Source organism: Ambystoma mexicanum, chromosome 9 (assembly GCF_040938575.1).
Source record: "Ambystoma mexicanum isolate Mex_15411 chromosome 9, UKY_AmexF1_1, whole genome shotgun sequence".
NCBI lineage: Eukaryota > Metazoa > Chordata > Amphibia > Caudata > Ambystomatidae > Ambystoma > Ambystoma mexicanum.
This window is the reverse complement of record NC_090931.1, coordinates 608,040,620-608,056,694: the sequence shown is the minus strand read 5'-3', so window position 1 is coordinate 608,056,694 and position 16,075 is coordinate 608,040,620. Positions and strand designations below refer to the sequence as shown.

The following is a 16,075-nucleotide window of genomic DNA, read 5'->3' as shown; positions in this document are numbered from 1 at the left end:
CGCCCTGATGCCGAAGGGTTTGGTGCGCTCTATAAATGTTAAATAAAATAAAATAGAACAGGCATACTTGTCCTCAGCACTTAGTCCAAGTTACTGCATGTCCATCCATCCCGATTTCCTTGCCAGAGGTCAAGAGCTTCCCTCGGAAGACCGTTTCTCTATTGGTGGGGTCTGTCTGGAGCCTGAACCCATGCCTGGCAGAGCTATCCCTGCTTAAGGTAAGTGGGCCGGTCCTCCAACTCCTCGGACCTACTCCATGCCTGACCTCAGGACCTGAGCCCCTTGGCTAAAGTCAAGACAAGCAACTCTCAGCCCCTGCTATTATTAGATATCGTAGACATGTGTCTAGTGTCCAGCGATGTCCTTTCCGTCGCGACAAGTTCAGCACCACCATTTGGCAGCACAAAGCCCGTGCTATACGTTCTGCTACAAGTTGCATCTGACCGTCAACACCGCAAACACAAAAGTGTTACTAATGGCCGGTAGAAGGCAAGGATACATGAAGTTTGGGATGGGTGGCCCCCCTTGAGGTCGTTAATACCTATGATTATGTAGGGTTACGATTTTTTTCAAATGGAACTTGGGTGCCTCCTATAGCATGTGCCACTACCCCCCTGTCAAACATCTCAAGGCTAATGCTAAGGTTTTACAAACGACTCGGAGAATGTCCCATTGGCGGCTCAGCCCTGCAGATATAGGTGTCACAATAGTCGAAAATGTCCTCCTCTACCTCGGGGAGTAAGGGCTCCCTTTCCACCCCTTCCTCCTCACCTGAGGATACAGATGTAGAATTCACTCTTTTCGTCCTTCTTCTGACTGAAAACTTATTTTTTTTTACGGAGGTACTTTCTACCTCGAGAGGAAGCAACTGTGACACCAAGGTCTTTGGCGGTCCAGTGACCTCTCTTCTGGAGCAGCCAAACGACGTGGGGAAAAAGCCACAAGGCATAAAAAAAACCAAAGTGATTTAAAAAATCAGCAGTCAATGTGATGCTTGTGCTGCGAGAATCCTGAGAAGGTGGAGAGATGTTCCGAGGACAAACTCAGGAAATGCCGGAGTGAAAGGAAAACTCAGCGTATTGGAGCTGAGACAGAAAGTATCCAAACAGGCACCCAAAAGAGAAGGAGGCGAGAAGCAATACTAAGGCAGCGGAGGAGGGAAAAAACAAGGGAGCGGAGCGGAAACAGACTCCAAGCGGAAGGGACAACGGAGGAAGGAGGAGATAACAGGGGGAGTGGGACAGAGGTAAGACAGAGAGCAGCGGAGAGTAAAAACGGGGGAAAAAAGGAAGAATAGGCAGGCAGAACCCTGAAGGGAATGCAAGAGAAGGGAAAAGGAAAAGAGGAAGGCAAGAAACAGAAAGAGCAGAGCACCACTAAGTGAAATAATAACCTGGAGCGCACGCAACAAAAGGAGAGTACGGAGACGTTGCACCACGCCGACCGCCGGGTGCTACTGACACAAAAGCACTCGGCGGGGGCCATGTTGCAAAATCACTAGACCGATACCTCCAACATTAAGAAAACATACTGGAACAATCAATGGAGGCGAAGTCTCCATCTCTTCCATACACGCCACCTCCCCTGGGGTATGACAATAGGAAAGTAAAGGTTAAATTCTGGCACTTCTGGGTTTCAATTATGGGACTGCGGCAATCTTGTATCCTCTGTGAGGGCCGAAAACAGATTTATAAAACAACTGCTTGAGGTCTCATCTCCACCCCTACACATGGAATTCTGTGTTAGAGGCATCGATGCACGATTAGCACTTTATGCCAATCCCACTTTGGACTTGAACTTCGGTTCGACCAGCAGAGGATGAATACAGGTTGCTTTTGCGGGAGATGGTTGCAAAGGGTGGAGCAATGTACCTTCAATGGATGCTGCTTGTGGAGTTAACACTACTGCGGATGGGTTTATCAGAGCTTCAGATCCATCCTACAAAAAATATACAAGGAAATAACAAGCTTGCTAGCAGCACTTACTTGTTACTATGACCTTTTACACCGTGTTGATCTCAGAAAAAAACTGGTTGTGCCACATAATTGGTGTGCAAGGGTTCTGGTCCTCCCTCCTCATGACGGCATGGAAAAAACCGCTCCAAGGGGCCTCCTCAACTAGCCTAAAATTCCATCTACAGGGATCCTGTCCAAAATACACTCAAGGAAACATGTATAATCCCCTTACTGATGAAGACCCTATTTCGCTGAGCGATTCCAAATGTCTGTAAGTCTGTGGCCAAACTGCCAGCCTTATCCATGAGTAAGGAGAAGGTCTTTCGGACACCACTCCACAAGTAACCCCGATTCTCCCCACGTTTGGGAACCCCAACAGTCCGGCTTCCCACATGGCTACGCAACAGAAAGCATTCAACTTCCCATGGGGAGGTGCAACGGGGACAGCTATCGTTGCAATGTCTTCCCATTGAAATTCAGCACGCCAGTGGATTGCGGTCTTCGCGAGTCCTCTGTAAGGTGCTTCGTCTCACTCCAGGGTAACTCCTCTCCAAGACTTCAACTTGATACATTAATATATTTCTCTGTTTAGGCAACAAGTGGTATGCCCAGGAGCTCACATGTCTATGCTTTTATTTTAATGATTAGGCCGAGGCTCTGATCAGGATTGTTCACTCTCACAATGTGCTCTTTAGCTCCTGTGCTGCCAACAGCCAGATTAATCAGCACGTCACCAGGAAAATACACCACTATTAAAGGGGCGCTGTCATGCATCGTCTACATTGAAAACATTGAGGTAATCATCAGTGGCACAATGCCAAAACACCAAGACTTGTGAACATGTAATCCGGGATATTTTCAACGATCTCTGCACTTGCCACTTGCCGGCCATTACTTTACATATTGTTATTATTCTCTTCCCATGTACTGCACTCTCCCTTCTCCCTCCCCCCGCACTTTCCCCTTCCCCTATCCCATGCACTTGCGCGATCTGAATGACATTTGGTCTAGTAGGATCGTTGTCTGTCCTCCCTTCATTCCTCCTCCCTTGCCTCGTCGCGCCTTGAAACACTTGTGTATAGGCGCCTTACAAATGCCATATCAGATCTCTTTTTTAAATTATCAATAATAGACTTGACTGATCGATGCAGGACACTTCCTGCAACTACGAGGGGCAACGGCTACTGTTACAAATGATCAGGAAGTATTTCTCAACTTTCAAGTGAAAGGACACAATTCAGAAATTGACTAATTTCCAGGTAGTACACAGATAATGCTTTGTTACAATGTTGTTTTGACCCTTTTTTTATCTGACTTCCATCCTTCTTTTCTTTATATTGTATCTTATTTTCTAGAGATTATTCATTAGCTCATGTATTTGTTTCTCATGTTACATTCTTCATCTTTCTTTCTAGATGTACAATATTCTATGTTCTGTTCTCCCTCACTTTCTTCCTATCTTTTTCCTTTGTTTCTATAAGTCTTTCTGGTACTCAATTAGTCTTTCATTCCTTGATTCCATGTTTCCTCCTTTCATTCATTTGACATTCATAAGTCTGTCTGTAATTCATTTAATTTCTCTTTTCTTCTTTCCTTCCTTTTTTGTATACTGACCTCATTTTCACAGGTACAAATGTTATTTTAGTTGCTTTATGGTATCAAACATTTTTAGAGTGATCTTTGGCTCCAACAGGGCCTCCTGGCGCTTAGGGAATGGAAACGCTGATGCATCAATCAAAAAAAGAAATCTATGCAATTTACCGCTTATAAAATAGGCAGGTCTTCAATGACCTAAACGTAGCTTGTTCTCGGCTGGCTGTAAGGGAGAATGGAAGTGTGCTCCAGAGGGTTTCCACGGTATAAGATAATGCTCTACAACCCCATCTTCCGCTAGATGTCATTGCAGGGTGCTACACACAGGGATCACATGATCAAATCCCCTCAGACCACGTAATGTTCTTACTGCCACTTTTAGAATTCTATGTAGCCTTTGCATAAGGAATGTACAGATCCTACCGTAAATGCTGTCTGCATAATCTGTGTGATAAAACCAAGGTTAAAATTGTGTGAAACCTACACGGGTAAGGTAGCACAGGGAAAGTGTGCCTTCGCCTTCCCATGGATAGAAAGCATTTCTTCCCTACCGTTGATACGTGGTTCTCCAAGGACATCTGCGGATCAGTCATCGCACCTACATTGTTGACTGTCTAGGAGGCTATAGGACTGTTCCTCAATACACAGAGCCAGCAATGCTTGGGTCAGTTTGGTCTATGGTCTCCCACGACCAAGAGCACGGTTTTCAAGGGATGGAACCTTCGGGGAAGCATTGAGCTGGATTTTCCAGCCCTTGGGTGATCCTAAACACCAAGTGGGTGTTGTCTGCACAGTTGTATATCTGCCCTCACAAGCTCTGATTCTCAAGAATCAACCAGGCCACATATGCATTAAACAGCAGCAGGGACACTGCTGAACCTTGGGGGACTCTGCATTCTAAATTGTATGCATTTGAGGCGAAGGCTGAGGCAACCACATTCTGTCGCCTACCACACAGAAATAATTCAATACATTCCAAAGCTTTCCCTTGAACGCCTGTCTGATGTAGTTGCATCAGCAATCCCAGGTGGCCAATGGTGTCGAAAGCAGCCAACAGATCCAACAGCACCAGGGATCCAGTCACTATCTTGTCCACTATCCACCCCAGGTCATCCATCCACTGCCTCTGTAATATGTAAAGGTCTGAATCATGTCTGCACCGGAGGCAGACAAAGTGTCTCGTCAATAAATGGCTGCAGTTGTAACATTCTAGACTTCTCTAGAACTTTAACCAGAAATGACATGTCAAAAGTTTGCATTCTGTAGGATTCCTCTTTGGGCTTCTTGAGCAGCCGGGTTACTATTGCTGGTGAGCGTAACCTGTTTAAAGGGATCTAACCCCTGTATTCCGCCCGAAGCTGCATTTCTGATGCCATTTGAGGCACTACAATTACTTTGCTTACATGACTTGAAGAAACCCACAATTTGTATCACTTGGAATCTTCTGTACTGCAAATCAGCAGACAAGCTATTTTCGTCGTGAGAATATCGAACCGGACAAGTACAGTCGCCAACTCCTGACAAGTGTCATATGTGACCTACCTATCCCACTATTACTATTTACAAAGGCTATTTGTTGCCTTGCTTATCCCGACGACATCATCCTGGGTACTCATTCCTGACCTTGTTGAAGGCCTTGAGAACGACCTGTTTGGCGTCGAAACACGTGTCAGCTGTCCACTACTGGATGAAATGTTCCCTTGCAAACTACATTTGTGTATTTGTGATAATAACATGATTGGTCAATAAGATTGTTCTGCACCAACCATTTCTCTTTGGCACTGCGCATTCCCAGTTACTTCCAAATCAATCCCAGAGTTCCTTTGGCTGACTTGAGATCGGCCGGCACTCTCCCTTCTCTTAAGGATTTATTCAGAATGTTCCACATGTTTGCTAGGAGACATGAAGTGAGCTCTTCATAGATTTCCGCATGGGAGCACAGGTCAATGTACGGGACAGCTTTCTTACCTACGGACAGGATCTGATTGAATGGATCTGGTGTAAGAGGGCTGAATTCAGCTCATAACTGGCCTGTGCTGTTCTCTAGGAGACCAAGTAAAGGACTGGGCTCTCCCGGGATTCACAGATCATATCCTAATCCCTTCATGTATTTTACATTTTTGTTCTTTAAATATAAAAGTGTTTCTCATGCCATAGTGGATGCCCCGACATGGAATGAGCGTGTTATCGGGATTTGCAGGATGGTGCCGTTCTTCCATAGATTGATACCGTTGTCTTTGCAACGCGTAAACCGTGGTTAATGTCAATTGATAATAGTTTTCCATGGCTTCCTGAATCTGAGCTTGGTGGTTAGGAATGTATCCTGCTCAATTATATTTGTTTTCTATAGGATAATGTGATCTTCATTTCTTCCTAGTTTTATCCAACTCAATTTCAGCCTCTGAGGTTCTTCGTTGAATCGTTTTGCCAGGGAGCCTCTTCCAGAGATACTTTCTGGTTGGCTATGAGGCATACCCTGCCTAAACTATGAGAAATCCATGTAATATCTCTGGTAGTCTTCCTCTGGCTCCCCTATTAAGGTTAGTTCTGTAAATTCAAGCTCCCCAACAAGAAGACTTACAACTAGTTCTTTCAACTTTCCACCTATGATTTCCCATGTATTTGCTGGCACCTTCCGAGCATTAGACCCTTGTCCAGTAACCTGAATAATGCAATGGTCCGCCCACCCGAAAGGCCAAATAGACTGAATATTAATATCCTCCTTCCCACCGGAGACCACATCCATAGCGAGTCCTGCTGAATGTGTTGCTTCGTGCACTGGCTGTTCTAATTGCGAGTCAGCCAGGTTTTGTAGCAAGCCTTTTGTTGTGCTATCTTCTGGAATGTATCTCTTGATATTTAAGTCACCCAGGATGGTTTGGCTCTTGTAATTAGTTAATAATGAGGATGTTGTGTCAGCTAAGTTTCTTTCAAAAATTAGGGTCTGGTGACTGGGCCCAATAGACTTTAAAAATGTTTTGTAATTTTTTTTTCATTCGTGCTTAATACCCGAGTTCGGTTTCTAAGCGCGGATCCGGGGTTTGGAACCTCTGTTGCTTCTGCGTGGTCTTGCTTCCAAGACCAGCACGTTGCCCCTCTGCTATCCTCCGTTCACTTAAATGACAGATGAAAAGACTGTATTCAGTAGTGTGCTGGCTTGGCGAGCAAGTTACTAACAATGATCCACCATCTGGGAATTTCTAGCTTAGGGCGTGTTTTTATATTGAGGAACTTCATGCATCTGATGGCCAAGCCTCCACCCACATGGTAAAGTCTGTTTTCTAAGTTTAAGCTGCACGGGCCCTGCCAGTGCGCCTTAATCCCTCCCCCATCATAAACAACAAGGACAGACTATGCATCAGCGTATGCTTCAATTAAGCCTAAACCAGAGGAGTCGTATACATCTAGCCATACGTGCGTACTCCAATGAAAGGACAGAATAAAACATGTTTTAAAGTTCCTTACATGATTAAAACAAGCCGAGTCTATTGCTTGAGTTAGCAACAAAATGTACAGACTCTTTCTGAATTGCATAGCGGCGCTTGCCCACTCAAATGCCATCAAATACATTACTCATACCCACCAGCCCTTGCCTCACCCAATAGCAAGGACCTGAGCATCCTCGAGTGTGACACAGCAATAGATGCCAACATGAGGGCTTTTCATGGCGAGTTCTTGCCTCCACGTTTCCAAGTCGTCCTCCAACACTTTCCCTTCACCCATGTGAGTGAATTACCTCCAGCTGGCACTGCAGAGGCGTTGCTAGGCGGGCTAAGGGGGCTACAGCCCCGGGTCTTTTGGTTGTTGCCCCGGATGGAAGCTCAGAGGCTACAACTAAAAGGCTAGCTAGTCCCGAAAGTCCTGACATTAGCGTAGCCCCGGATCTTTTCCAGACCTAGCAACACACCTGCGGCGCATGCTCTTGGCTGGACTGCCCAAGTCCTCCAACCTAGGGCATTCCATCACCCAACTAGCATGTCTGCCGGCCAAGGCACATGACAGCTAGGATAGTGTGTGGGGAGGGATTGAGGGGTCCTGGCAAACTACCCTGCCTACTGAGGGAAAGCCCCACGAGTGACCCCCCGCGTCACCTTCCAAATCTGCTTCAGGATAAGACGTGGCACTATTCCACATTGCGCCTCTTGGCATCTACTAAAAACCTGCTGTAGATGGCTCTCTGTTGCCCACGGCGCTTCCGGGTTAGGCCCTTGCGGAAGCTCTCCACCTAGGCCTGCTTTTGCAACAAATCCATACAACTTGGCTGCAGGAAAAACACAGAGACACCCCTGTTCCAATATAGGCTAGCAACGCATCTGCAGGTTGAAAGCGCTTAGAGGTGATTTCGTTTTTAAGCACTGGCTGGACGCGGGGCCATGGAGGACAGTGCGCTAGTAAATTAAATTAAAGAAACATGCTGATTTTAAACATAATAACAGAGCATTCTGATCTAGTGATCTAGTGATATTTAGTTTCTCAAACTACCACTACTACAAAAAACGTATTGTTCAGAACTTCACCAATACTGCCATAGTGGTATTAACTGGCCATTGATGGTAGCAGCTGCAAAATGGGGCAAGTACCTGGGCATCTGATAGCAGTGGCTGACAAATGCCTAATACCTATGAATAAGCCAAAACTGTTGATTTGCCAATGCTTGTTTTTAACAGGACTTCAATGAAGGACACACGCAATGCTTTTACATCAAGTGGCTGAAGGCCGACCTGGTGAACACATTTTTATTACACCAGTAGCACCTTCACAGCTCCAACTAAATAACTCTCAGAAGACTGCTTTGAAAAAACACTGGCAGGCACTTCCATTACAAAGTTGATTAAAGCGAGCTTAAAGAATTGCCACAGGGAGGTGTTTTGGGCAGGGAGGGGAAAGAACTAGGTGGGAATGGCCATGGGTATTAGCATGGCCAGGGTAAGTCAATGGGTGCGCAAATAACCAAACAACACCTACACGCTTCGTGTCCCTCCTCATGTGCCATTTCTCCCTATCGGCACCCTGATGCAAAAGTTTCGGCTTATAGGTAGCCAAAACGAAAAGGGTCAAATGTACACAAAATACCCAAAATGTTAATGCTGAGAAAATACCACAAATTAAAATCTAATTTGGGCTCTTGCGCCTTCAGAGCTTTTTAAACTAATGTCTAGAAACGGGACACAAAAGCAACGAAAGCTGAACTCTTGGAAAATGTTTTCAGAACAAACAGTAAATTCCCTTCTGCAACAGCTCCATCTAGTGGCTTTTAATTGAACAACCACCGTATGCAGCTAGCTATAGAAGTACTGTACCGAGCTGAAACTGCACCATCATTTGGTTTCTAGGGAAGGTATCATGCAATCGAATGCTACGGCCATAGATGCTTTTCCAGATTGGGGCGGGGGAGGGGTGTGAACGGGTCAAAATTCCACCTGAACACCACAAGGGAGGATCAAAACGTATTGAAAAGTTCAACAGACCAACAACAAAAAAACAGCTCCAAAACACACCATGAAGCTCAAAATGCTACTCTCAGCACAGGCTCGAATCTGAGCATAAGAGCCATGGGAAAACTTACATTTTAATTAAAAACCTGAGAAAAGGACAGAAAACAGATCCTCATCAGTGTTGACCAGTTAGGGCTACCTGTGCAACCAGGAGACCTATGTTCTAATTCTGGCTTCCCTATTTGGTCCTGGAACTCACTGCCACCTAAATTGAGATCTGAAACATCGCTCTTGGACTTCAGAAAGGCACTGAAAACCATTTCATTCAAGTAAATATGCACCTAACCCACTACCCGGAACACGAATAATGTCTGTAACCAATCTTTTACTATGTCCACATATTGTACCTATGTCACTGTTCCCATGTAACCCTGGAAAACGAGCAATGTTTGTAACCATTCGCCTATTGTTGTCCTCATACTATACCCATGTCAAGTAAGCTTCATGTAACAGCGCTACGATGCCCGAGGGCAGTTGCGTGCTTTAAAAATGCAAATAAATAAAATAAATAAATAGTGTGGCCTTACACAAATTAATGTATCCCGCTGCACATCATGTCCCTAAGCAGCCAGTCCACATTTCAAGCAGCCCAACCAGTCCCACAACCCCCTACCCCCTTCAAATCGACTTAGAGTCATGTATTGTTAATCAGCTTCGTGGCGCACAGGCCCGCCGTGTGACGCAGACTTGAGGCGTTATAAACCTACCCAAGACGTAGGTCATCTCCTTTTCCTCTTCCGACTCCCCGAGGATTTCGTCGCAGGCCGCTTGCAGCATCTGCAGCATCTTCTGCAGGTCCTGGAACTCGTGGGCCGGCAGGTCCCGACACTGCCCAGTGCTCACGTCCACCACCACCAGAGCTCGGCCTGACGGCTCTCGGATGGGAACCGCGATGTGTCGCTCCCCGTAGGCATCCGTGGTGATGACCTCTGAACTATCCGCACACTTGAAGAGGTAGTCTCTAAGTGGAGAGACAGAAAGTGTTACGCATGTCTCCCCCTTTCCCCGCCTTCACCCCTGAGCGGTCTGAAAGAATTTCTGGCTGCGCCACAGGCCTACTCCTCTAGGTGGCACTACACTATTTCATGCACAACTCATCAATCAGTCTTTCTTCCCACAATGCTCGGTTACCTTCACCCCATCCCTTGTATCCCACCTCTCCTGGCTTTCTCACCACATCCCATTAAGCTTGCAACCTTAGGGTACTCTTACAGCGAACCCAGACTCCATCAATGGATAACATTGATGGCCAGACACAACCTGCTGATTATCAGAAAGATCCGCCCTCTGCCCACCTACCATTCAGCTAAAACCATAATATCCACGCTTGTAATTGGTCGGCTCCACTACCGCAGCCTCCCCCTCCTGGGTCTCCCACCCTTGGCAACATTCTTCACATCTCCATTTGCATGCTCTACAACCTTACATGCTCTTCTCCTAACCCCCCAAACCTCCAAACACTGCCTCCCACTGACTGTCCCTATGTGTACAACAGCTCCCACTTTAAACTGTTACTCCTTGTTTTTAAATCTAATCACGAACTAGCCCCTTTCCACCTGGGGTCCTACTGCACAGCCCACACCATATGCTGTAGCAAACACCCTCAGGCTTTGTTGATCACCCTCCCCTGTCAAAAATATCACCAATATTCTTGCATTTGAATCAGTAGATAAATGCCATCTCCTTGAAAATGCAACTTGTTTTCTCCAGTTCAATTTACCAGCCATAAACAAACCCCCTCCCTGTCCTCATGATTGCGGCACCTCCCTCTCCTTGTATGTATGCATGGGATTTATAAAGTGCAAATCTAGCTGGGAAGCAGCCGCGCACTGTACAAAGGGCGCGTGCCCAGGAGGTTCCAAGTAAGGTGGAGTAGTGGCAGAGAAGCTGGGATGGGTAGGGGTAGCAGTGGACAGGGGAACCCCAGAAGGGGAAAATAGGGTCGAGTGGAATTACCAGCGAGATGTTCTTTGAGGAGTAAGTTATTCAGGTCTTTCCTTTACGTTTTGTCTATTTGTGCATGTGTAGTGCCTGGTACATGTTCGAACATCCCCTTCCCCATCCCCCTCCCAACCGCTGGACCGTTATTGCTACTCGTTCGCCAATGGAAGGCATATGCCAGGATTGTCCTGTATACTAAATTTACTCTTCTCTCTGTTTCTGTTCGAAACACAATGCTCCAAGCGACACATACGAATGTAGAATCTTTTTATGGAGTGAGCCCCCCAGGCAATGACTCAAGCATCAAGTCTTCAATGCCTTGCAGTTTCACAGAGCTCATTGTACCCTGTGTTGGCCCACATGCACCATCATTGCTCAACCTCAGCCATCAATATCCAAGAATGACATCCATTTCTAGGTACACAGTGGAAAAGAGTTTTAAGCTGCATTCAAGAAAGCAGTGCCCTGACAACGCAGTTTAACATGTAAAACAAAGAGTTATTCCAGAATTCAGCTTGCAGATTGGGATTGGTCTCCAGCAGCCTGGCAAACCCTTCTAAACATGAGCAATGGATTTCAATTCCCCACCCTGATTTGCAAGGGAAGCCTCCAAGCTCCTGTTACCTGCAAGCCACACAATGTACCCTTGTCATTCCTCTCGCCCCATCAGTTGCCCAGCAGTTTCCTTTCCAGAGCTACATTTTCTAGAGGGTAGGTTGGTGATTCTTGTTGCATGCCCCCCTTTACCCACATCTCACACACTACACAAGGCCACAGCACCTCCCAGGTTCCCCTTTCAGTTCCGAAAACTGTGGCCAAATAGTGCTCTGATATTTCTAGGCAATTGTGTATGTACAGTGCTTAGAGAAGATTCGGAATGTTCTGGGCACTTTGTAAGGCACTTGGTGCAGATGAGCTCACCGTTGGTGCTAGACCTGGGGTGGGTAAAAACCTATAATGGAGGCATAAATATGCCTATGTTTATAAGGGGCAATGCAAGGTGTGGATAGAATTGGGCAATTGATGTAACTATTAACAGTGATTGAGCTTGCCAACTTAAGGGGACTCAAATGAAACATTGCTTCATGTGCATTGCCCGGGGGGTTAACGGGAAGCAATATCGTGTTCATACACTGCTTTATGCGTGCCACTAAACCCGGCTAGATGGCGTGTAGGCCGGGGATAACAAGAGGGAGCATAGTTAGTATGTGATGTATATCGCTCCCATAGGAAGCCATTAGCAACTATTTCCCTTTCCAAACGCTGCATCCCCTTGCTGTGACGTCATAGCAAAGGATAATAGAATTCCTAATCCGCTGCTGTGACATCACAGTTCATGTAATTGCATTTTCTGCTCCTTTCTGCGTTGCTGTGGGGTGATGGGAGTGGAAACCTAGACTATTTCATGTTGTATATAGTTCTGTCATGCCTCCTTCAATCCGCACCCTGCAGTACTGGCACCCCCGGGGTGGAAAAGGCAGTTAGGGGGCCAAACATAAGATTGCATTTACTGGTGTAAGATTACTACCTCAGGCCTTACTTGTGATAACATAATACATTGTATTCATGTATCCCAAAAAATTATATTAAAATCGAATATGGTAGCCTTAGCTCACCCCGTTTTTGTTTTGCAATATTTTGTTTTTGCTCTAAAATGCTTTATAGTGAACTTAATGTAATGTGTTGCATGAATATCTGTTTTTAATAAAAATGTTAAACTGTTTTTACTTATTTATGTTTTAAATGTGCATTACATGTGTGCGGCTTTTGTTAGTATTTACAGTTTGCATTATTTACTAAATTTAATTTAGCACAAATATTACATTTGCATTTTTCATGCATAGTTGGACTATAAATGTGTGTATATAGTTATTTGTAGAAGATGTTACTTTGTGTTATTTTAATACGTTTGAATTGTTTGGTGTATGCTTCATTTTTATAATGTTATGTTTATTGTTTTGAAAATGATATGTATTTACAATGAATTACCTTGTTAAATTGTATTGATGTATATGGTAAGTATGCAACTTGAATGCTTATGAATATTTTGTTATTGTAGATTTATGTTTGTAAAATATTCTGTATATTTTTTAATTGTGATTTTTGGGAGGAATAATGCTTCTGTACATTGTATTTTAAGCTTCTTATTATGTAGTAATTTTGTATTACAAAAATATGTTATACTTTCTTTTAACATATAATAGGTCTACTTTAATGTACTTTTGAATGATGTTACATGTTATACAATTGCTTATTTTTATGTGTGAAATTGTTATAATTTTATGGTAATATTCAGACCCTCCAGCTCATAGCGATTTTTACGATCCCTCAAAACGGCATGAAAATGGCCGCTTTGCACAAAAACAGCAGTTTTTGAAAAAACACCTGCAAAAAACTCAAGGGGTCAGGTTCTCAAAACGAATTCCGACGCTAGAAATTAAATGCACAAGCACATCTCATCACTTGCGCCAAAAAAAGAGCAGCCCAATCCACAACGGACACCTGAATGGGCACATTTTATATGTGCGGCCATTCAGATGGCCTTTTTCACCTTCTTGTCCAAATTAGGGGGCGTTTCTGCCAATTATTGAAAATGTAAAATTCTATCCGCGGAGCGGCCGCGGAGTGAGTGCAGAGTGAGCTTGCAGACTTTGGCAGACTCTAGATTCCACAGAGTCTTTCTACAGTGGACATTTCCTGTCTGGCTTGAAAAGGCCATTCTATCCGCGGAGCGGCCACGGAGTGAGTGCAGAGTGAGCTCGCAGACTTTGGCAGACTCTAGATTCCACAGAGTCTTTCTACAGTGGACATTTCCTGTCTGGCTTGAAAAGGCCATTCTATCCGCGGAGCGGCCGCGGAGTGAGTGCAGAGTGAGCTCGCAGACTTTGGCAGACTCTAGATTCCACAGAGTCTTTCTACAGTGGACATTTCCTGTCTGGCTTGAAAAGGCCATTCTATCCGCGGAGCGAGTGCAGAGTGAGCTCGCAGACTTTGGCAGACTCTAGATTCCACAGAGTCTTTCTACAGTGGACATTTCCTGTCTGGCTTGAAAAGGCCATTCTATCCGCGGAGCGGCCGCGGAGTGAGTGCAGAGTGAGCTCGCAGACTTTGGCAGACCTTGGCTGGACCTCGTGGGACCCCTGGGGCGGTGTTTCCCATTCCAACACGCCAACACTGACGGCTGACGCCCTCGATCAACTCATCTCAACTTAACTTCACCGGATTACCGGTACCGTTCCACGATGGAGGTCCGCCCGCCCGACATTAACATCCGCGAGCCAAGACCCGACTCAGGACCCGAGGTACTTTTGTTAAACAACACTACAACTCCTGGCTTGGAACCAGCTCGCCCCCCACAACCAGCCGCCATTGAAAGCTCATCTTCCACCCCCACCCCTTCCCGAACCTTTGCCTTACCGTTCTCCCCCTGCCATCCCATACCTGCCCCCCCTCCCCCAACTCCCTCCATACCTACCCTTCCTATCCCAGTACCCGTCTCCCGCACACCATCCTTACCTTCTGTTCCGTTCCGAGCGGCCTCGGTGGACCGTGGCTCTGTGGGATCCGAGGAGGAGGGGGGGGGGGGAGGGGCCCGCTCGCCGGGCCCTCCGTGCAAGGAGAGAGCCTGCCGCGCACGCTGCGCGCCGAATGCCTACGAGGAAGCAATGTGAGGGGCTGGCGCTCCCCAGGCGGGCAGCACGGCCCTTGGCCTCATTGGGCCCGATCGCTCAGACCTTGCAGCCCGTGGATCCGGCGGACGAGCCGGCGATGGGGCGGGCCGTCCCGGCGGAGTGTGGAGAGGCGGTGGGCTATGGCTCCTCCCACCTCGCCTCCCTTGGCTCGGATGACCGAGCGGCCCACACTGTGTGTGAGTTATTGGGCCGTCTCGTGGACGAGGATTCCCAGCGGCCCAACTCAGCCTCGGCGGAGCTGGGGAGGCGGATCTGCCCCTCTCCTCCGGGGAACGTGGCTCCTAGTACATCTTGTGGGCAGATAGACCCGTTTCCATGGCATAAAGGAGATCTAAACCTCGACACAACGGACACTGCAATTCCCCTAGAGGGAAACGAAACGGCAGCGGCACCTACCCAGGTGGAAACCTATTCCATCACTCCAAAAGGATCATTACTTAATGTCGAGGTCCACCAAATACCCAATTGGAATGCCTTGTCGAGCCCTAAAGAGACCTCTCACCACTTAGAGTTAGTTACAGACACTGTTGAGTGCACGACGAGCCCAATTCCTTTTTCCAACTCAGACCTTCACCTACTTGATGCGGGCACCTTCAATAAGGATGAGGCTCCATCATCAGAGCCTGGAAGATCGGCAAGCTGTCTCCGTAACACACCTTTGAAGAAAATACATCAAGTAGCCCAGGCGATGTATGCTCAACAAGCTCCCCACATACAGCCTAAAAAACTAGATAAAATCCTGTTAGTTGAGGAAGATCCGAATCCAACTACCAAAATCTACATTAAACGACATCGTAATACAAGCAGTAAGTGCAGAAAAAGGCAGACCATGAAACCAACGGTCCCGCAAAATAAAAAAATGGGACCCATGAAACATCCCGCATTACCGGTCACCGAGGCGACCATGAATAACTTCTTTAAAAGGAAAATGGATAGCCAGTGGATTCCCCAGGCTGAAATCTCTGACAACGAAATTTTGGATAGTTTAAACCATCAAGAGCACCCTGCCTCTCCCTCAAATTCAGCGCCAGGGGGTCATCTCAAAAAACTTCAAGACGTACAGTGCAGAACACCGCTACCAGCGGCAAAAGACCCTTCTGTGGTAAGATGGCACTGCACTCCTAAACTTATATCAACAAAGGAAATAATCAAACAAAGCACTGAACCAACTCCTGACACTGCTGTAATCTCACTAAACAAAGGAGGTGAGAAGCTACCCACCACACCCCCGAAAGAACGCTCAACCGCAGTTCATACAGAGTCTTCCACAAACCCGGTTTGTCAGGGCTCTGACCAAAGGAGTATGTTTGATGCTCCAAGTCCTCCTGTTTCAGTACCAGCAGCCATCAAGTCTCCTCACCACAGAGGAAAGAGTCCTGCTCCAACAAAAACTAGAGGA

At 46.4% G+C, this 16,075-nt stretch overlaps 1 protein-coding gene across 2 annotated transcripts in view; it reads right to left on the bottom strand.

Moving 5' to 3' along the window:
* The window catches only part of EFCAB5 (EF-hand calcium binding domain 5), a 361,217-nt gene that overhangs the window by 83,337 nt on the left and 261,805 nt on the right, over nucleotides 1-16,075 (bottom strand). For both annotated transcript variants that reach the window (XM_069615250.1, XM_069615251.1), the window contains exon 18: nucleotides 9,751-10,004. In XM_069615250.1, coding sequence (XP_069471351.1) covers nucleotides 9,751-10,004 — 254 coding nt within the window. The remainder of the gene's footprint in view (nucleotides 1-9,750; nucleotides 10,005-16,075) is intronic.